General features: G+C 54.1%; 2 protein-coding genes across 2 annotated transcripts in view; both read left to right on the top strand.

Moving 5' to 3' along the window:
- Nucleotides 1-766: 766 nt before the first annotated feature.
- The window catches only part of FGF18 (fibroblast growth factor 18), a 74241-nt gene continuing 54461 nt past the window's right edge, over nt 767-20546 (top strand). Inside the window, exons 1-2 of the mRNA XM_049829460.1 lie at nt 767-1105; nt 1415-1451. Coding sequence (XP_049685417.1) covers nt 1074-1105; nt 1415-1451 — 69 coding nt within the window. The 5' untranslated portion in view covers nt 767-1073. The remainder of the gene's footprint in view (nt 1106-1414; nt 1452-20546) is intronic.
- MATR3 (matrin 3) overlaps nt 934-20546 on the top strand; it is a 1017354-nt gene continuing 997741 nt past the window's right edge. The window contains exon 1 of the mRNA XM_049829442.1: nt 934-978. The gene's annotated coding sequence lies outside the window, so the exon portion shown is untranslated. The remainder of the gene's footprint in view (nt 979-20546) is intronic.

Below are 20546 nucleotides of genomic sequence, written 5' to 3'. Positions count from 1 at the left end.
CGGCCGCCGCCGGCCGGGGAAGCGCCGGGCGAAGCCCGACAACCTGACCCCGGTGTAAATAGCCCCGCCGTGGGAGCCGTGCCGGGCTCATGGAACCCGGCCGGGCGCTGCCCTGCCCTGCCCTGCCCGGGCCGGGGCCGGGGCCGGGTGTCCCGGCCGGCGGGGGCTGCCGGGGCTCCGCTGCCGCCCGCCCGGGGCTCGCCGGGGACGGGACGCGCTGCAGCCCGCTCGGAGGTAAGACCGGACCGGGCCGGGCCCCCGGCGCCCCCCGCCTCGGCCGAGCGCGGGGTGGGGGCGGCCGCGGCTGACACGTGTCGGCAGCCGGTCTGCTGGGCTTTTTTTTGGGTGTTGGGGCTTTTTTTTGGGTGGTTTTTGTTTGTTTGTTTGTTTGTTTTTCTTCCTTAATCCCTCGCGTTTCGGGCGGCCCCGCTCGCCCCCCCACCCCCCCCGCCTTTTTTTTATTTTTTTATTTTTTTCCCCCTTTCAAAAAAAAAAAAAAAAAAAAAAAAAATCCCTTTCCTGGCCGCCCCTGCCCTCCCGGCCGGGCTGCGCAGGCGGTGCCCCGTCCGCGCAGGCGGTGCCAGCCCCGCGGGGGGCCGCCCGCAGCGGGTCCCCGCCTCCCGCTCCGCGCCCCGCGCATCGCCATGCCGCCGGCGCGGAGCGGGGCGCGGCGCTGGTGCGGGCGCGGGGCCGCCGAGAGGCTTTATCCGCCTCGCAGGGCCGGCCCGGGGGGGGCGGCGGGGGGGCACTCGCCGATGATCGGAAGTTACTGACAATAAGCACCTTCATCCCCCCCAAAGGCGGAGAGAGAGAGAGAGAGAGAGGGAGAGGAGGAGGAGGAGGAGAGACAGGGGGAGAGGAGAGCTGATGCCTAAGCGAGTCACTCGGAGGAGGCAAAGCGGGCGGTACCACAACTTCTCGGCGGCGCGGAGCGGCGCGGAACGGCGCGGAGCGGCGCGGCGCGGAGCGGAGCGGAGCTCGCCGGCCGGATCGCTCCCATGTCAGGGCGGCGGTGGGGGACTGCACTCCGCTAGCGTGAAGCCGCCGACCTCCCCCCTTCTCCTCGCCCAGCGATGTATTCACTGCTCTCAGCCTGCACTTGCCTGTAAGGATTACGGCATATTTTGAAATATTTTTGTTAGTGGCTCGAAATTTTTTTTTTTTTTTTTTTGTTACCGGTTTTATGATTTTTTTTATTTTTTTTTTTAAACTTTCCTTTTGGAGGCTCCGGTTGCGTTTTCCTCGCAATCAGGTGGTAATCGGGACCCGAGCCTTTCTATACGCAGAGCATCGCTCTGCACCCTTTAAAAAATCGCAAACAAAAACAAAGCAAAAAAAAAAAAAAAAAAATCAACTTTAACCATTTTACCGCATCATTTGATCTTGTGTTGCTTTTTTTTTTTCTCCTCTCCAGATGTTTACATTTCCTGCTGCTGTGCTTTCAGGTACAGGTACGTGTCCTTTCTGTCCTCTTTCGCTTTTGGTTGTAAAATAGAAACAAAGGCGGCGTGCTGACCTCGGAGTGCCAGGCAGTTTTGGCTAGGGCTTTCACTTTTTTCCCCCTCTAGTTTTTATAGCCGTATTAAACCGATCCCCGCGCCAGATGCCGGCGCGTCTCTTGCCCTGCGATGGGGCTGCCCCTCTCGCTCAGCTCCTTCTCAACGACCGCTTGTGCCGAGGCCCCACCGGCGCAGCCGCCGCGGGTGCTCGGCCGCCCGGTGCGGGTTGGGGCGCAGGCGGGTGCGCCGGTAGCCTGCCGTAGCGGGATCCTCTGGAGTGCATTAGCCTGGCTAACGATGTGAGAGGGAGTGCTGGACTCTCCTCCTTGCACAACGTTGATTGATGCACTTGCCTTGGAAGAGCAGGCGCTCTCCTGCTCGCCCTCCTCGGGCTGTTTTTTGGTCCCCCCCCCATCCCCCTTCTTTTTTTTTTTTTCCCCTTCCTAGGGAACTTACTCCCAAAAACTGATACTTTGAAAAACACGAGTTTCCCTAGCCAGGAGAAGGAGGCTGCGTGCTCCCTCCCCATTATTCAGTAGAAAGCCGTCCAAGTCAGATCCTGCCTTTGATCCTGCCTCGGCAGGAATGAAGCCGTTGGAGGAACACCCTGAGCGCCGAGGCTCTGCAGCCCGGGCGCCCGCGGGACGGGGACGGCGGCTGGGGGTGCCGGGCCACCCGCTGCCCCCCGACAGCCCCGGGACCGCGCACCTCCCTGGGATGGGGATTTTTAGCCGGGCATCCCGCAGCGGACCCACCTGCGGGGTCGGGCGGAGCAGGTGCCGCTGCCCCAGAGGCTCCGGCCCACCGTCCCGCTGGGGCCGGGGGATGCTCACGTCCCCCCTCGGCCCCACGCGGTGCCTTGGCCGCGATTGCACCTGCTCAGCCTCTCGCAGATACCCGACGGCGGCGAGGGATGGTCCTGGATGAGCAGAGCCGCGGCCTTGGAGGGGACTCCGTTCCTCTGGCCAAGCTAAAACCCCAAACCGGCCCCATCCCCTGCTCCCCCATCCCTCAAAAAAATCCCCGGTCACAGTTTTTTTCTCATCCCCTCTGAAAACTGCAGCTTGAACCTAACACCAGCAGAGCCTCCCCTCGGCGGAGCAGCCTCCTCGTCAGGAGAGGATCCACAGCTGTAAATTACCCTGCGGTTGGAAGGCGTTTGCTGTATTTCCCCGGGGGGTTTTTTTTGTTTTTTTTTTTTTTTGGGTTTTTTTTTTTTTGTTTTGTTTTTTTTTTTTTTTTTGAGCCCGAGGAATAACAGGCTGCGGAGGGCTCGCAGCGACGGCACCCTTTGCAGCGGGGAGACATTTTTTTGCGCTTGTGCGGTAACTGAAGTTAATCAGTCCTCCAGCCCCCTCCCTCTCCCCCTCCCTTCGGTGCTTTTAGTGAATCAGAAAAAGTTTGGCTGGCTGCCTGGAAAGCACTTGCTAAAATCTGATCTCTTACTTCAGCAGCCTTAAAACTTGGGAAGTTATTGGCATTTATACAGTTGGAGCTTGCAGGCTTCCAAGGCAATAAAATAATAAAAAAAAAAAAAAAAAAAAAGGCAAAAAAAAAAGCAAAAGAAAAGCTCTGTGCTCTGGTGCTATTAGAACCATACTTGCTCCATTTCGTACTGATTTTGCAGCACTTTGCGGGATTTGAGGCAGGGATTCGCTGCGGATGGGTGCTGCGGAGGTGTCCTGGGCCGCAGCTGGAGGGGCGGCGGATCTCGCTGGGTGTTACAGCGAGAGGCGAGCTCTTTCGGCGATTAGCATTGGGAGCCAAAACATTAGATTAGTCATACTCAAGGGCCTTCGAGTGAGTGTTTACAGTATTAATGGTAGATGAAAAGATGTGAATGCTGTAAGTTTTTATTGCCCATTTTGTTACACTTTCTTTCTGGATTTATTCACGGGATTACATGTTTTGAGCCTGAATGGGAGCGAGGGATTATAGGATTTCTTTTATAATGATCAGTTTGGGTAGGAGTTAGCCTTTGGTGAACTTGAGTAAATTAATGCATCACTTAGGTTTAATATTTATTTAGGCTAAAGGAAGTTGTTTAGTTTTGCTTAAAGGGCTCTGTGTTGTATTGGGGAGATTTAAGAGTGCCTGAAATGGATTATATTCTAAGGCTGCCTTTCGCCCTCCCCTGCAAGCCACGATCAGCGGGTCGTCCCGCGTGTTAGTCTCAGAATTACGCTCCTCTGCTGCTGACTGTTACCCTGTGGCTCCGCATGCGAAGGTAAAAATCCCTCCAGCGCGTGTTGGGGCCGGAGGTATTCTGGGCCAAAATCCATGGCTCGGCTATTTTCTATCTTCTTTTAGTTACTCGTGTACAAAGACTGCGGTGCGTTGCCGTGCGAGCTGCCTGCGGTTCGGTGGTATGGTAGCTCAGCTGCTGGCTAAAAGCTTTCTCGTAGACCCCGTGCCCGCCTCTGCAGCCGCCCGTAGGTGACCCGGTCGGGTGTAGCATCACCCGGGGGCAGGTTGTGGCAGCACCGGAGAGGCGTTCCCCAGCCCGGACCGTGGGGAGGTCAGAGGGACCGGAGTTTTTGGGAGCAGGATTTAGACTCCCGGACAAGTCGGACTCCTCCAGGGCTTTGCTGTCGGGTGACGTTCCCACCGAGGGACACCGGGGAGTAGCACGTGGTGGGTTAGAGGGGAGCACCGCTGGAGCGTGGGCGATGGGTGCTGGCGGCTGCATGCCGGCACGGCCGTGAGAGCAGCCCTGTGCCTTGCAGGGCTGCGAGGAGGACAGCTCATTCTCCGGTCCCTTCCCCTGTGGCAGCAATGTCCCTGTCTTGTTTTCTTCTCTTGCACCTCGGGAAGATCCTCTGCTGCCTGGCATTGCCGCAGTCCCGAAGGCAGCAGGGACGCTCGATATCCTTGGGGACACTGGAGAGACTAATTTATTTATGCAGGTTGTTCTTAGGGATGCCCTTTCACCGCTAGTTACTAAACTCTCCCTCTATTGCATGTCTTTAGCATCCTTCAGTTTAATTCTCCCACTGCCTTTTCACACTTCCAGAGGCAATTTGTCCTCCACGTGCTTTTTCCCCTCTGTATGTCCTGGAGCGGTGTTGGCTTTGGCTTTGGAGTCAGTCCCCGCTCTTCAAGCGGGCGAGAAACCCGAGAAACCCCTTGCATGGATGGAGGGCATCTCCCATGCTGTGCTGGCTCTGGCAGCCCCAGTGGCCCTTAGGACATCGGGGTCGGGGTTGTGGGACCTCAGGAACTCAGAGGTCCCCCTTCACCAGCGCACACGGGGGCTGGAGGCAGCTTCGGGGTAGGCTGAGCAGCAGGATGCGAGGTTTTGGGTGCTGCCCTGGTTTGCAAGAGTTTCCAGCTCTTCTGCCCCAGGGCCGTCTCCAGCGCATCGTCAGCCGGAGCGTGGGGCGACGGTTGCGTGGGCTGCCCCGGCCATGCCGTAGAGCGGAGGCTGGTGCTGCCTCAGCCCCTTTCCTGCCCTGATAAACCTCGGCGTGTTCTTCTACATGAAGCGCATCTGTCTTAGATTACGAAGAGGTCCCTGATAGGGCCAAATCCTTTGCTTTTATGGCTCTTGTAGGTTAAGATCCAGCTTTGGAATCTGATCCAGAAGCAAACAGGAGGTCAGAGGAGCGCACAAGGCAGCACCGGGCTATTTTCACATCTGCTGGTGTTGTGTAAGAGGAAGGCTGCTGCGCGCCATGCCAATAGCAACTTATGTTTCTCTTAAGCTCCTGTGCAGCGACAGACAGTTATTGTTTGGGGCTTTGTAAAGTGAGACACAGAGAAGTGTTGCTTCCACGCGTTCAGTGAGCCAGATCCTGCGGTCTGGCGAAGCTGCGCGCGGCACATGTCGGAGGCGTGAGCCTGCTGAGCGGCTCCTTCCCTTCTCCCCGTCTGCTCCGCTGCAGCCGGCCTCCCTGGGGGCGGTCGGACGCGAGTGCCACCGAACGGCACCGGGGACACCGTTGCGGTCCTTGTCACGGCCCGCCCGGCTTGCCTCGCCGTGGGGTTCCCGGGCGCTCCTTCTGCGGGTGCGAAGCGGTGCTGGAGCCCAGGGTCCCAGCGCGTGCTGCCCTCGCCCTCCTCGGGTGGCACGAGCATCTCTCTCGAGATGGCGGCCGCGGCTGCGTGTAGCTGCCAGGGATCGAGGCTCCGCGACTCGGGCACCGCTGCGTCGCTCTTGAAGCCCGCGCTGCGGGATAGCGCAGGTGCTACTTCGCCGCGGCGTACCGCTCCGCTCCTTGCGGCAAAGCCCTTGCGTGCCGAGACCCGGCGGGGGCCCGGCGCCCTGCGGCAGCCGGGGTGGGAGATCCTGCGCTCGCCCTCTCTGCTCGGCCTGGACCGGGACCACCGAGTCCTCGGCACGGCGTCCCCGTGCCGGCGCCTGCCTCCCGCTCCGCGAGGGTGTCTGAGCCCCCTTGGATGAAGGTAGCGCTCCTCTGTGGAAGCGTCTGAAGCGAGTTCTGCTTTCCAGTCTCGTCTCACTGTGGTTCCTGCCGTGCTGCAACACCTGCCTGAGCTGGCCCACCCCGCGCTCGTTGCGGGGCGGCTGACACACAGGTTGTACAAGTGATGCTGTGAAGGGCAGAATATGGCAAAGGTGGTCTGGGAAAGGCTGGGAAGTTTTCTGTTGATTTTTCTGATCGCAGCCGACTTAAGTTTTAGGCAGTGAGAAGACAAGAGAAACTGCGTAAGCAGAGCCTGATTTAATTAGAGGAGGAGGAGGAGCTCAGCGATGTTGATGAAGCGCATGACCCCATCACGGGCTGGCGTTGATGAGGTGGTCCACGACTCTGGGTCTGTGCTGCTGCTGGACTCGCGGCAGCGGAGGCAGCGCCTGCTCGGGTGGCTCCCCCAGTCTGCGCCCCGCAGAGGCAGGGTTTGGTGGCATATTAAACCATTTGTTCCCATTTAAAACCCCCTTGCTCTCCGGGAAACGACCATGCTGCTTGCCGCAAGGGATTTTTACTCCCCCCTGCTGACTCGTTGCTCTGGTTCTGTGAAGCGCTGTGTCCTGAAGCTGCCCCTCATGCCCTGCTTCTGCCTCCCGGCCTTTGGGGAGCTCGGGCTCGTGGGGGAAGAGGAGACGCGTTGGAGCAGCGGAGTGGCCTGGAGCGGGGAAGCCCGGCAGCGGCCCAGCGCTTGTGCTGATGGTGCACGCTCCGGTTCTCCCATGGGAAAAGCGAGACTGAGATTAGCATGGGCTGAGTGCGGGTGTGGGTCTTGCTCCTACACTGGTGGGGGTACGCAGCCTGTGCCCCCCCACCCCGGCGGCTGTCGGCTGCCCGCCCTGGGCACGTGCTGCCTCTGCTTCCCACGGTCCCCAGCCCTTCGATGTGCTGGGGAAGGTCCTCTGCCAGAAGACCCTTCAAACACACGTTTAGCAGGAAGATTTGCAAGGACAAAGCTGGTTTCCAGATGCCTATCCCAGTGAGGCAGGAACAAACGTGAACTCCTTCAGCATTTGGGGGCTTGGCGTTTTCTGGGTGTGTTGTGGCAATGGGCAGCAAAGCAGAGCTGCTGCTGGGAGGGTTCGATCCGCGCACCCGCACGTATCGTGGTTTGCCTTTTCAAAGCTCTAGAGATGTGCAGGATGCTTCAGGGAAACAGAGAAGGACTCAGGAGTTGAGGAGAGCGCGTAAGAAGGGTATAGTAGATGTGGGGTTCAGATTTCCCCTGTTCGAGATAGTTGAATGCATTGTGGGTGTTATATTTAATTTCTGTTTTGCTTTCTTATTGCACCTGGCACGTCCAAGACTGGACGGAGGTGAGCGATGCTGGGTTTAGAGCAGTGCTGGGTTTTGGAGGAGCGATGCCCGCTCAAACCCCGCTTGTTTTCTGCTTGTAGAGCAGCCTGGCCATAGCGTACCGAGGCAGGAAAGAAAAGAGCGGGACGGGCAGAGGGTGACGCTTCCCAAGCCCTGCGGGTGCGTTTGGGATGTGGTGACGCAGCTGGTGGCGGGTCCTTCGGTGAGGAGCAGGTGGGGTGGCTGCTGAGGGCTTCTGGGGGCTCAGGTAGTACGAACGGCATCCAGGAGACTCAGGTGCCCACTCAGAATATTTGATTTTGCTGTAAGCTGATAGTGCCAAGCTGGTCCGCTGGGCAAGTGGATATCTCCCTCTGCTGTGGGAGTCTGAGCTCAAGAGAAAGACTCCCCTGGGGCTGAAAATAATTTTTTTGGATCTATAAAGCTACTTCCTGGATGCTTGGGAGTAGTTTTATGGTCTCTTCCTTTCCTTAGGAGCTGGGAAAACCCCTGTCATGCTCTCTCATCTCTTCCCTCCACCCTTGCTGTGTAATAGCTGCTTTCGCTTTGATTTTCCCCAGATAGGGACACTTTAGATACCAGTTGCGATAAGAGCAGGTGAAAAATGTGTTCAGGGAACAGCGTGATTTGAAAAAGGAAAAAAAGGAGTGGCTGCTGTTGGTGCCCGGGCAGGGGTATGTGAGGATGGATACCTGCTGCCGGGGCCTTTGCCTCAGGTCTCTGCAAACTGCTCCGGTCCTGGGAAGGCTGGGGTAGGTCCCGCCATGCGTGCTGGGGGGGATGGAAGCTTTGGGCGCAGGGAAGCACCGAAATTCCCTCCTGCCTGTGAGCCCAGCACACGGCCCCGATGGGGCTGGCAGGCAGGAGCCCCCAGGATGCTTCCGAGAGAGACGCTCCGCTGCAAAGTGTGACCGTCCTGTGCTGTGCTGCTGAGACCAGGGGGGCTTTCACTGGGAATCTCTGGCCCTGACAGGTCCGAACCTTTCTTTTTTTTTTTTTTTTTTTTTTTTCTTTCCTTCCCTGGGTTTTTGTGTTTTGATCACCTGCTGTGCCATAACAGCAGGTACAACCAGAAATTATGCAGAGCTGTGCATTACGCTGCCTACCTGGTATGTGGCTTCTGTGTCCTGGTACGTCGCTTCTGTGTCCTGGTACCTCTCCAGATGTCCATGGAGGATTAGGCATCCAGCAAAGCAGCTGGAGGGAAAGTAAGAAAAAAAAAACAAAACCCAACCCAAAATAGAAAAGACTGTCTGGCTCTGCCAAAGTATTTTCCTATTGGCATTCAGCAGCCTCGCCATAGAATGAAGAGAAAGAAAGGGGAACAGAGAGGAAGGAGGAGGCTTAGCCTGTCATGGTCTGCGTGTTTCCCTTTGTGTGAGCTCCTTCCCGTGCCGGGGGCTGCGGTGGGTGGGAGCCGACGTGCCAATCTTCCCCGCTTGGCCAGGGGCAGGCCGTGAGGTTCGTGCCCCCGGCGTCGGGCTCGCCGGCTCGCTTCGACACGGGGCTGGGCTCCCCGGGCAGCGCTTTGACACCTCCCTGCCTGTTTTGCCCGCGCAAACAGCTGGATTTCAAGCTCAACCACAGGGCAGCGTTTTCCACGTAGCGACAGCGCATCCTCCCCCGGCACAGCGCCGTGCCCTTTGCCAAACTCCACTTACACCCCGCTCCCTGCACGCATTTGCTTTTTTCACGAGGTTATCTGCTTTATTCCGCTGCAGCCAGCGGAAAAGGGGTCGTGCTGCCGGGAAATCCGCGATGCCTTTAACGTACTGACCTCGGAGTGCAATAACGGCCTCTGACGGCATCCTCCTGCCTCTAGCTCCCGTCTCGGCGCGGTGCGGCTCCTGCTTCGTGGCTGTAGCTGAGCGCGTGCCCCTCCAGCCCGCTGGCGATGCCGGCTGAGGTGAACTTTGCTTTGGAGGCAAGCCGGGAGGAAAGGAGGAAGATCTGAGGCTGCGGTGTTGGGCGATCGCAGCCCCTGCCTCGGGGGGGCGGTTGACAGGGGATAAAAAGCGGGTGGTGGGGAGCAGTCCGGCAGGTCCCGCTCGGCGCCGTGTGGCTGGTGATGATGGGAGACGAGGCAGAGCGCGGCCGCGGTGGAAGGTGAGGCAGTGCTCTCCCTGCGTTCGTTGGGGCAGGGGCAGAGCCTCGAGCCTTGGCCAGGCTGAGGGGCCGGATCCTGCAAACAACGCGGGGGGCTGGCACCGAGGGGCAGCAGAGTGGCGAGGGGCTGGGTGTGCCCTGCGATTCCCCCGTTAACATTTTATAATCCCAATCGCGCTGAGATTGGTGAATGCTAAGCCTTGGTGAAGGTCCCAGGGAGCTGCATATTGCATGGGTGCAAATACCAGAATGCGGCAATTAACTAATTAACGGATTGCTCTTCCTACGAGGCATTTCCAGCACTCCTTATTCCTCCCGGTTCCTTGTGCTCCTGCTGCATATTTCAAATCCCTTTCTTTCCTGCTAAAATACTATCTATCTTTGGCATCATTTTTAAGGACAGCTTGTTAAAAAGCTGTTGTATCTTTTGGAATACCCCGAGCTCCTCTTCTGCAGAAATCCAGAATTAACAGAAAAACGCAGGGAGCACTGGCGAGCCTGGTAAATAACTGGGCTGACAGCGTGCGTGCGGGGTGACCGTGGGCACGCCTGGCAGGTTAGGAAGCCCTGGGAATATAAATTAGGAAAATGGGATGAAGGGTGATATTGATAGAAGGACATTTTGCTGCTTCTCTGTTGCTCTTAATCCATTTGAAGAGAGGGGTGGTCTGCAAAGCTGGCACTGCGATCGCAGGGGTTCCCTCGCCTGCAGGTGGGACTGGGGTCACCTCCTTCCCTGCAAACCCTGGGCAAGCCGCTAACTGTGCTGCTCCTTCTGTCAAATTGTCAGGTACGAACCTCAAGAGATACTAATGTTTATTTTCCCGAGTTGGATTAAAACCATAGGCAGAATTTGACTCAGTTGTACAAACGTACGAGCTAACAGCGAGTGGGGTGCGTACTCCCAGCTATGATGTCCAACTACAAAACGAAAGCTGATTTTGACCCCCTTAAGCTGCCAGGCCCTAAGGTTACAATCCCGTATGAGTAGCATCGGTCCCTTGATGTGAGGCTGTACTGTAAGATTGCATGGTGCAGGGTGGTATTGATTATCTGTAAAATAAATTATGATGTATGTAGTGCAGGTTTCTGACCCCGTGGTCGCGACCTCGCGGTGATTGGGGAGACTTCCGACCAGCTGAGATCAGAATAGCAAACAGCCCCCCAGCAATCAATAGAAGAACCAGCAGGTCTGATTGTTGGGGCCTTTTACAGGAATAATGTTTGATGCCGCGTACACATGGCATTTTTATCCAACGGGAAAAAGCAGTTCTTCTACAAACTTTGCCTGAAATTAGATGTGGAACTCCGTGTTGGGTGTTCTGCTGTGCGACAAGCCGGCCTAACCACGGGGCAATGGGGGACGGAAGCTTTTGCGGCGGAGAAGGGCGCGTGCGTGTTTCTACGTCGGGGTTTTCGGTGATCGGCAAAGCTGGTACCTCTCGGGTTGGAAGGGAGGCGCGAGGGCAGCTCTGCCCGGTAGCCCTGGCCAGCCCCAGCTGTGGCCTGCGGGGCAGGCACGGAGGGTCCCCCCCAGTTACATTGTGTATTTATTTTGTGAATTTGACGTAGCATTATCCCAGCCCCTGCGAGAGAACTCTTCTGACCTGCAAGCCAAACTGACCGGTTTGTGGCAAAATTGATAGCTAGGTTGCAGGGCTGAATTTTTTAAGAGATGTGCGGATGCCTGCAGACGTGGATGCGGTGAATGAGGTGCCTGCTCCAGTGTTTTCCTGGGGTTGCCCCCCCTCTAACCCGCGCAGGAGCTGCTGAGCCACCAAAGCACTGGCAAGGTGGGGGACGGGACTGGGCTGCCCCCGAGGCATCCCGGGAGCATCGGCCTCGCTCCTGACCCCGCGAGCACGAGCATCGCAGCGGAGCCTCCAGCTCCTGGGTCAGCCGGGCTGCGTTCGCCCATTTGGAGAGGGAGTAAATAAATGGGAATAGTCTGCTAGAGAGGGAGAGGTCTTGCTTTTGTGCTGTTTCTGTTGCAGGAGTAGGTAGTAGGAATTTAATTGCCATTTGAATTTAGCGAAGAAGAAATTGAATTTATTTGTGCAGTTTTCATTTCTGTCTAGGAGCCTGACTTCCCCTGCGCGCACCATCGCTGTGCATGCCGAGAAGCTGAACAGCACTAGGTTAAGTTGCGGGGTTTCACTTCTGAAGAAAATCTGTGCTAGCTCTCTGACAGGGGGCCAGCAAGGCTGAGCTCGCAAAGCTGCTCTGTTAGCCGGGTGGTGGGCCTGGGGACGTGGGGAGCTCCAGGCATTCCCAGACCAAACGGGAGCTCTAGGCGTTCCCAGACCAAACAGGGAGCTGGTCGTACTGTTTCACTGGCACTGTTTGTGTGCCGGGTGCCCGTGGGGCTCTGGACCGAGGCATGGTGCTATACGGCATCCTTGTGAGCTGTAGGAGTGAATGCCAGTGGTTCAAAGAAAGGGCGGTTGGGGAATCTCCAGCTTCATGTCGTAAGGTCTCCTGTCTGTGTTTGCCCACGGCTGGCCTGAATTTCCCTCTGGCGGCATTTTTTCCCCACTGCTGATGACTGGTGATGGATGGAGCAAAGCGTCTTGGGCTTTCCCTGGTACCTGCAAGCTGCAGCAGCCCAAACCTCGGAAGGTGCCTTAGTGATTGCAACGCCTCTTCTTTCCCCTATTTAAAATATTTCCAAAAAGGATTTGTTTTCCAAAACTGTTGAGTGTTGTTCCCTGAAAATGGGAAAGCTGCAATCTAAATTAATTAAAACCAAATGAAACTTTTCCCTAACTCAGCAAAGCAGAAAGATAAGAAATCCTAATTGTCTGGCATTTGCAGTGTGAAGATTTCCACACAGGAGCGCAGCTAATAGACATCAGTACAAATCTTCTTTTAGAAAACAAACCGTGCTTTTCATTTCTGGCCCTAGGCTCACATGTTTGTTATATCTGATCCTGAAGGCAGATTGACAGTTTGGTTTGGATTAAATTCAACACATGGTTTATGCCATGCTTTTGATAAGACCCAATATTAATCTGATAATTTTTTTTGTGTGTGTGCAGTCTTTAGTACACGAGCAGCAGAATTGTCCATTCCTAGGAATATTTTTGCAGTGAAACCATTGAGGAATTTATTTCTGGAGGGAAGATGAAATTACTGATTTTAAAAACTCTCAAGATCCCAAGTAAAGTTGAAAGCCATTAACTACAGGCAATAAGCTTGACATGACCTGGGCAGGTTTTGAGCTATTTCATTAACTGATATAAAGAGCGTTTTCTTTAAATATCTTTGGAAAAGCAGCAGAGGAGGAGACTGGCTCACGCAGAGGGACCAGAGCAGGTTCCTGTACTTTTACCACCAACATCGGCTCACAGCTCTGGTTAGCTGGGAATGAAGATCGTCACTGTTTGTACCTGGATGTGCTTGTGAACTCAGGTTTCTTCGCGGGAATAATGGGCATTGCCACTGTCCGCTGGTTCCCTGAACGACCTCCTACGGTATGTCCCAAAGATGCGCTTTTAGGTACATTGGCCCATTAGGTACAAATAGTTATTTATTTGTATAGTATGTATTTATTCTGTTTATAAAGGGTCTTCACTCCCTGAAGCTGGTGTCTCTTGCCATTGCTCTGTTCCCTAGAAAGAAAGTGGGGAAAAAAGGTAGAAGAATTGGGAATGGGGAGGACCAAAGGAGAAGAGCGAAGAGGCAAAGGAGGAATTGCTTGCTGCCTTTGAACTCTGTGGCTCAGCAGTTGTGCGCCTGGACACCCGGCTGCAAAGCTTTGTGTCCATCCTCGCTGTAGGATGCAGCGATCTGTTGTGGCTAATTTTGGGACCACCTCCACCTCCGATGCAAGCGTGGCAACTCGCAAACATGGTTATTTTATCAGAGGTGAAGTTGGTCCCAAAGCTTGTCTTTGACCCTTGAAGATAACCGGTGCTGGCAGGACCTGTCGGTTGGGTGTATGGTGCTAGAACCAGACACTGGAAAAGCTCCGACTTGGTGGTGATGCTGAAAGCAACCGAGCTCCTTATCCCAACTATGTATTAACTTCATAAAAAATGAAATTAATGAGCTGGAGATGAGCATTGCCTGGGTCTGCGTTCATTTGAAGTTGCCTCCGGCAGTGAGTCGCATCCAGCGAGGTGCCTAAGTGAGCTCTCCTCCGAGTGATGGAGCTCCCGGGGCACGTGTCTCGGGGTGAAGTCCTTGTTTCTCAGCAAGACGGTGTGAGTTCCCTACATCCATCCGTGTTGGGTGAGGTGGAGATCTCCAGCCTCAAACGGAAAATGTCTGTTTGCACAATTAGTGTGGCCCCTTCCTTCTCTGGGAGCAGAATGGTTTATTGATTTCCTTGGCCCGCTCGCCCCCACCTATTCAGCAATAATGACCCTTCCACCCCAACTCTAAATCATCCCAGCCTGCCTCGCCCGTAAGCCCTCTAATCTTTTTGGGTTGTTGTTGGTATTTATGCTCTTGGAGGTTTATGATCTGTCGGCGCTGGCTGCTGAAATGCTTTATTTATCCATATGCTGGGCCACACAGGGAGCGTCCTTATTCTGGTATCATGTTCAGGATGCTGTAGTTAAGGTTTGTGTCAGCACTTCCATGCACAAACCTTGTTATTCAGGGGTTTTGCAACTCCGTGGAAAAGAAAACCAGTGACCTGGCACGGCGAGGGGAGGCTCGGAGGCACACATGAAAGCCCAGCAACCCACTGCCCATTTAGGGATTATTAGATGGGCAACCTCTTTCCTCGAGGAAAATAGCCAAAACCATCCTCCTCCTTTGGTTTGATTTTGTAAAAAGAAAACCCTCTTTTGTGTGCTTGTATCGGTGTCGAATGGGGAAAACAGGCTGGAATCCTCTCCGAGTACTTAAAAAACTAAACATGCGGCTGATGCGGAACAAAATTGCCGTCTCCTGTGAACAAATCGTGTGCTGCGGAGGGTGGAGGGTTTGGGGAAGGTGGTGGCTGCTGCCCCGCGGCCGACCGACCGGCCAGCAGGCTCGGCACCGCAGCCCTCCGAACAGTAGGCGACGGGGTATATAAATGTGATTTATTGCCCTGTTAGCACAGGAGCTTGTGGGCTTATAAATTACTTGGAGATTTCTCGATAATGTGGTATAAACAGGAGAGATAATAGGGCTTGAGAACGTATTTCAAAGAACTTTTAGGGAAGGAGAAGTTTCGTGGCTGTTGGCAGGTATGGGGTGATGGCTGGCTGTGGTGGATGAAGAGCCTTTACAGACTAACCCAGCCGGGATATTTTTTTATTGCTCCCTCTTAACGGCTGATGGATTTTGTGGGTGCTCCATGGAGCAACCTGGAGCAGAGTTCGTAAGTCAGAGTGAAAATGCTCGTGGAGCCCGTTAGCCCAAGAGAGCAGGCTGGGGTTTGCACCGGGGGTAACTTGTTGAAGTTGATCAGACACGTGGCTGCGAGCAGGAGCAGGCAGCGATGCAGTACCTCCAGCTTCCCCAGAAAGGGGACCCTGTGGCAGCCGGGTTTTTATAAAGGGAAACCGGGAGCGCCAAATAGATGCTCGACTCTTTTGTTAGCAGGTACCAAGCTGGTGTGACTGGCAGCACTGAGTTACTGCTCCAAAGCCATTTTTCTCATCTCCGGGATGGTGCCACCAGTTCTTGCAGCGTGTCACCGTGTGTAGCCGAGGGGACTTTGCCACCGCGCGTGGCAGCGTGCGGCAGGCTGAAAGCAGCGGTGGTGGTACAGGAGCATTGTTTTGGGGAGGGAATCAGTGAACTGAACTCCTCAAACATGCCTTCGGGCAGGGTCCGGGGGATGCCCAGCTTCGGGGCTCACCTCCCTCTCAGTCCTCGTTTTGCTGACCGCCTTTGGGGTGGCAGCTTCTCTGCAGGCTTGCGAGAGCGCTGGGCTTGATGAGGAGCATCTTGGGTGCTCACACTGAGAAAGAGGTGGTTCCTGTCTCTTGTGTTTTCCCTTGAAGCTTTTGGAGCTGGCCATGTGTTTCGGTCACTGAATGTGAACTTCTAAGCCATTTTTTAACGTCTTGGTCTTACGTTGGGGATGGTTTCGGTGTGAAATTGTGCTTTGCTGATGGCTCCTGGAAGCTCTGCAGCATTTTACTCTGTGGCGTCTCAGATCGTGGTTTCAGGTAGGGCCACCCTGGAGAAATGATGGGAAATGGAAAAGGTTGTTGTTAATGATGATTTTAATTGAGTTTTGCTAAATAGAAGTGGGTCTGCCCAGGTAAGTTGATTTGAAGAGATTTATTTAAAGTAAGTAGCACATTTTCAGATGGAAATTGGTTCTGTCCACCTCCTACGTCAGCAAGGCTCCCGTGGTGATGTATTTGGGGTTCAGAGGACATCCAGAGAGCTCCATCCTGCCTTACAGTTCATGAAATAGGTTTTGCAAGGCAAGCAAAGCATAAAGAGAGATCAAAAGAAAATATCCCCCTTGCAGAGACAAAGGAAATTTTGCATCTTATGTTTCAAATAAGTGAATTCCTGATCAAAATCATCTCTTGAAAGCCCTGTTCCAGAAATAGCTTGCGAGACTTTTGTAAATAAAGATGTTTCTCATGTACATGGGAAGAGAACTACGCAGGAACAACTCTACTAGTGCAGGTGCTTGGTCATGGTAACTTGGGGAGAGGAGAAGGAAACTCATCAGCAATGTGTTGGCAAAATGTGCAACTGAAATGGGGAAAAGCTGTTTGAAGGACAAGGCGGGGGGGGGGGTGTGTGTGTGTGTGTGCTCATCTCCATGGCTGTGATTTCACAAATTGCCCTTTATTTTTAGGTAATTTGCTGGCCTACTCCACTTTTCACCCTGACCGCTCTTCCTCAACACTGTTACCCCAGGACCTTGCCTTTAACAAGTCCTAGTGGGTTCAGAGGGCTGCAGTGGCTTTTTCCTGGGAGCTGGTCTCCTGCTGGATTGTGCTGTGCTGTTGTCCCAGCTCCCTGCTTTCTCCTGTTCAGGAGCCTCCAATGGCATTTCCCAACCCAAGCCTTCCTGTGGCACAGCAGCGCTGGGCATCTCTGGCCCGTGCGTGAACAGGGCACGTCAATCTTACGTCCCCTCTGTCCCCTTTCTGTGAATTTTGTTTTTTGATATAGCTGTGTACTTTGCTTTTTAAAGAGCTAGGGTTGTGCCCCTGGCTCTTCCAACGGTACCCCAAATTAGGGCTCCTCTGATTGACTATTTGGATGTGGTGGGTGAAATCCAAGGACGGAGAATATGTCATTACATATTGCTAGCATCACTGACACACAGGAACTGGAAGGAGAAAAGGAAATGCCCAGTGGTGGTTGGTATTTTACTGGGTTTTTAGACCTGAGGAGAAGTCACCATCTCTGTGAATCACAGCTTAAAGTTTGCAGAGATCTTCCTCACATACAAGTCCTTTTCCTGTTTTGACACAAAGCTTCGGCTCAGCCTGGTGTTTGGGGAAGGGCAGGTCCACACTGACCCCTCGTAATGCTGCCACGTGTCAGCCACGTTCAGCAACACCAGCCCTGCTGTCACCGGCTTTATTTCACTGGGCCAGGGTGAAGAGCCCGGAGAGGCTGTCCCCCAAGCTGGGCATCCCCGTCGGGTGTTGTAATTAGGCTCTGAAAGAGAGATCAGCCCAGAGAGACAGGACTTTTCCCCCTCAATAACTGATATTAGCAGGCCGGTATTCAGGAGACATGTAACCATTGAGGCTGTTGTGTATTTACGCGTTTCCAGTGATGTTTTGGTAGTTTCCATAACATGGATTTGATACTTGCCCTGAACCTGCAAAGGTCTCCCTTCAGAGCGGTGCTGTTGGAGATGGTGGGAGTAAAGAAGATGCTCAGTTGAACGATGGAGAAGACAAACCTGAAATGTAGGAGGGGAGGGTGCAAGCTGTCAGAAGGATTTGGGGTCTCAGACAGCTAATGTCAGCCAGTCCTAAAAGCAGGCATGAAAAAACTGGGGGCAGGCTAGTGGGAATGAACGCAAGGCAGAAGTGAGGTATCAGCAGCACAAGCATTCCCAGCAGAATGACTCCTGCCATTTCAGTAAGTCCCCCGACTGGCCTCCAGTTATTGTTAGATGGATTAACCTCCCTGTCCTTGGTCACATTTTCTTATATCCCAGCACTGTGTAGAGGCTGCCAAATCATGGGATACGTGAGCGGTGACACCTGAGGAAGTCCCTTTCCCCTCGGCACCATTCCCATGTAGGGTCACTAGGTGTTATCTTGCCAGAAGAAGCAGGAGCGGGACCAGTTGGAGCTTAGTAAAAGGTTTCCATAGAGGAAACTCAACAGAAGAAAAGTGGCATGGGATAATTCGATAGAGTCTCCAGGCTCCTCTGCTGAATCCGCTGTGTGCTTTTGGAGAAGCCAGCCACCTTTCACGTTAGACCAGTGCTTGGGAGCTACCGTCCAGGGAGATAGTTGTCAGCCACGTCTCTGTTTTCTTTGCAAATGCAATGGAAAAAGGTGTTTTGGAAATCCTGCCCTGAACTCATGTGCGCTGCTCGGCAGTTGCCATGTTTTACCCTAGAGGGAGTTGCTTTTCTGCAGTGGGAGCAGGGATCTCTGTGTTCCTTGGATGATGTCAGGGGACCAGGATGAAAGGAGCTACCGGGGTAAATATCGGCTCGCTGCTGCAGTGCTGCCACTGCAAATGTTTTTCTTTTATGGGGAGAGCGGTCTCTGGTGACCTTCTGTCTCCTTCTGCTGGTGGTGTTTTCCCGGGAATCGCTTGGGTTTCCCATGTCTTGTGCTTTTGCTCCTGTTTTTGTGGAGGTCCCAGCTGGGCTGGTGTCGAGCAGAAGAGCCAGAGATGTCACCTTGGACCTGATGGGCCCATGCTTTAAACCGGCTTTGTAAGTCCTAGGGGTGAATGACTCTAGGGATTTTTTTTTTCTGGGATTTGGAAAACCCCTGAGCGGTTTCAGGGGAGTGGGCTTGGGGATTCCTCTCTGCCCTACTGCCGTGGCCAAATGGGTTTGCAGCTGGAGCATCTGCCCCGGGAGGAAGTTGCTGCTGATGGAGGGAAGGAGAGAAAAGGTCGGGAGTGCTTTGAACCTGGCAGGTTTTTCAGTAATTGGGCTCAGGTCTCGTTTGAAGAGACGAACAAATTGCTGGTAAGTATTTTTAGTGGGGTGCCTGCAGCTTTTGTCCCCGGAGCACCCCACTGGGAGGACTGCCCCGGTCTCTGCTGCAACCCGGCCGGTGTGGCCAAGCTGGGCTCCTCCACCGCTGCCTGTGAAGTGGGGCGAGGAGCAGCGGGCGGTGGGGACAAACCATGGGCTCAGCTGGCAGCACCCCGGGGACGAGCGGGGATAGGGGAGGGGCAGCCCCCTCACCTTTATTTCTCGCCTTTGCGGAGCTCCCTGTGCTTTGCACAAAGGCTTTTAAGTTGTTCGGGAGCAAGTTGGCTGCTGCTGCTGGGTCTGCTTCAAAAGGGACCTCCTCCGCAGCTCGCCGCGCGGGTGATACGTGCTCAGGCACGGGTTACTGCGCTGCTGCCTCGTCGGAGACCGGGTTTGCTCTCAGTGTGTTTTGGGCTGGAGAGACTTCACGGTTTCCTCTCGAGGTTTTCTTTCTTGAATGCCTGTTTCAACTGCTCAAAAACACTAATAGACAACTACTTGCAACAGTTTGAATCGCTGAAGGGTTTTAATTCCTGCGTATCGGGGCAGTTTATTTCGGCAGGAGTATTTTCTCCATAAAGAAAAGAAACTTCTTTTTTTTGTTAAGGTAGTGAAGGCAGTTGTAGCATGCCAAGACTCCCCAAATCCAACTGCTGGCTTTGTGGATCCATGATCTCACAGGGGTTGGTTGGGGGCTGTTCTGCAAAGCCTTGTTGCGGTTTTCTTTGCAGCGATACCTGTGCCACGAGGAGGGACACAGCATGAAACTACTTCTGAAAGATATTCACGTCCTGGTGCTAGCAGCGAGGAGCGGTGGCAGTAGCACGGAGCCGTGCAGGGAATCCGGGTCACACGTGGCCCATGCGAAGCCTGAAGGATGTTGCCACGGGTCAGCAGAGCGTGTGGGGAATTAATGAATATTGTAACTTCCCCCTGTGCAGAGAGGGCGCCCCTTGGGAAGCATGTCGGGAAGGGGGGGAATTGTTTTGGGTTTTGTTTTGCCCTCACTGAACTTGATGGTGTCAGAAATAACTGTGGTGGAGTGGCGATGGTGGGAGCTTAGCTCTTCCCCAGCAAAACCATCTGGGGAGAAAGCCCGGTAGGAGATTTCAACCGTAAAGGGGAATATTCTGGAAAGCTTAGGCTTGTGGAAGCAGTGATTTTTGCAGATCAGGACTGTTGTGAAGGCTGTTGTAGTGTACCACGTCCTCCAGAGCCGATCCTGTCTTCCCTCCGTGGGCTGTGTGGGTTTGGTCTGCGTGGTAGGACGTGTCCGGAGCAACGTATGTGCAGTGAGGTCTTGGTCCTGGGAGGTGCAAGGGTTTCTGCTGGCACCAAGGTTTGGGTTGCCGTGATCAGACGCTGCCCAGGTCCAGGCCGTGTAGTTGCAAGGCAGTGCTGTTCAGGCAATATTTGGCACCAGAGGGGATGAGACCTGAGTGGGTGGCTGGAGTGGGAGAAGGCAGGTGGGGCAGGGCCTGAGGGGACGTGGGACCTTCACCCTGTCCCTGGATGGCTCCGCCAAGGTCTACGGTGAGTGGCAGAGCTAAATAAACAGTTGGGTGATACTAGTTCAGCTTATTCCTAGGTTTCTTCCAGTAATAAAAATAACAATAATTAGTGCAGTAGTAAATGGGATTGTTGTACATTTTGGAAAACTGGGTGCTGAACTTGGGAAGAAATCTGGAGCCCTGAAACCCAGCCTGTCCAACTTCTGCCTGGCGAATTTGACGGCTATGGCATTAACCCTTGCAACTTCCTGCAGCCCAGGCTGCGCAGAGATGCCCCATGGAAGCCTGAGGTGACCTCATGAAACCACCATGGAAATTTAATGTGTTTTGGTAAGCGAGGGAGGAATCTGTTTGATATTATTTTAATATCCTCTGTTTTTTCCCCCCCACTTATCTTTCTGAAACAACCCTTCTTATTATTCTGGAATCATCACATTATTTCCTAAAAATATAGTTTCACTAAGATCTTGTTGGATTTTTTAAAATGGACAAGCAGTGGATCTTGTGGGACAGAGTTGTAGCACTCGAGCAAAGCAAAACTGCTTTGCACCCGCGTGGGCCCTAAGTCTTCCTGCATCCAGTATCTCTTCCT

The sequence above is a fragment of the Accipiter gentilis genome, chromosome 26 (assembly GCF_929443795.1).
Source record: "Accipiter gentilis chromosome 26, bAccGen1.1, whole genome shotgun sequence".
Lineage (NCBI taxonomy): Eukaryota > Metazoa > Chordata > Aves > Accipitriformes > Accipitridae > Astur > Astur gentilis.
The sequence above is the reverse complement of the archived record's forward strand: the minus strand, read 5'-3'. Positions and strand labels throughout refer to the sequence as shown.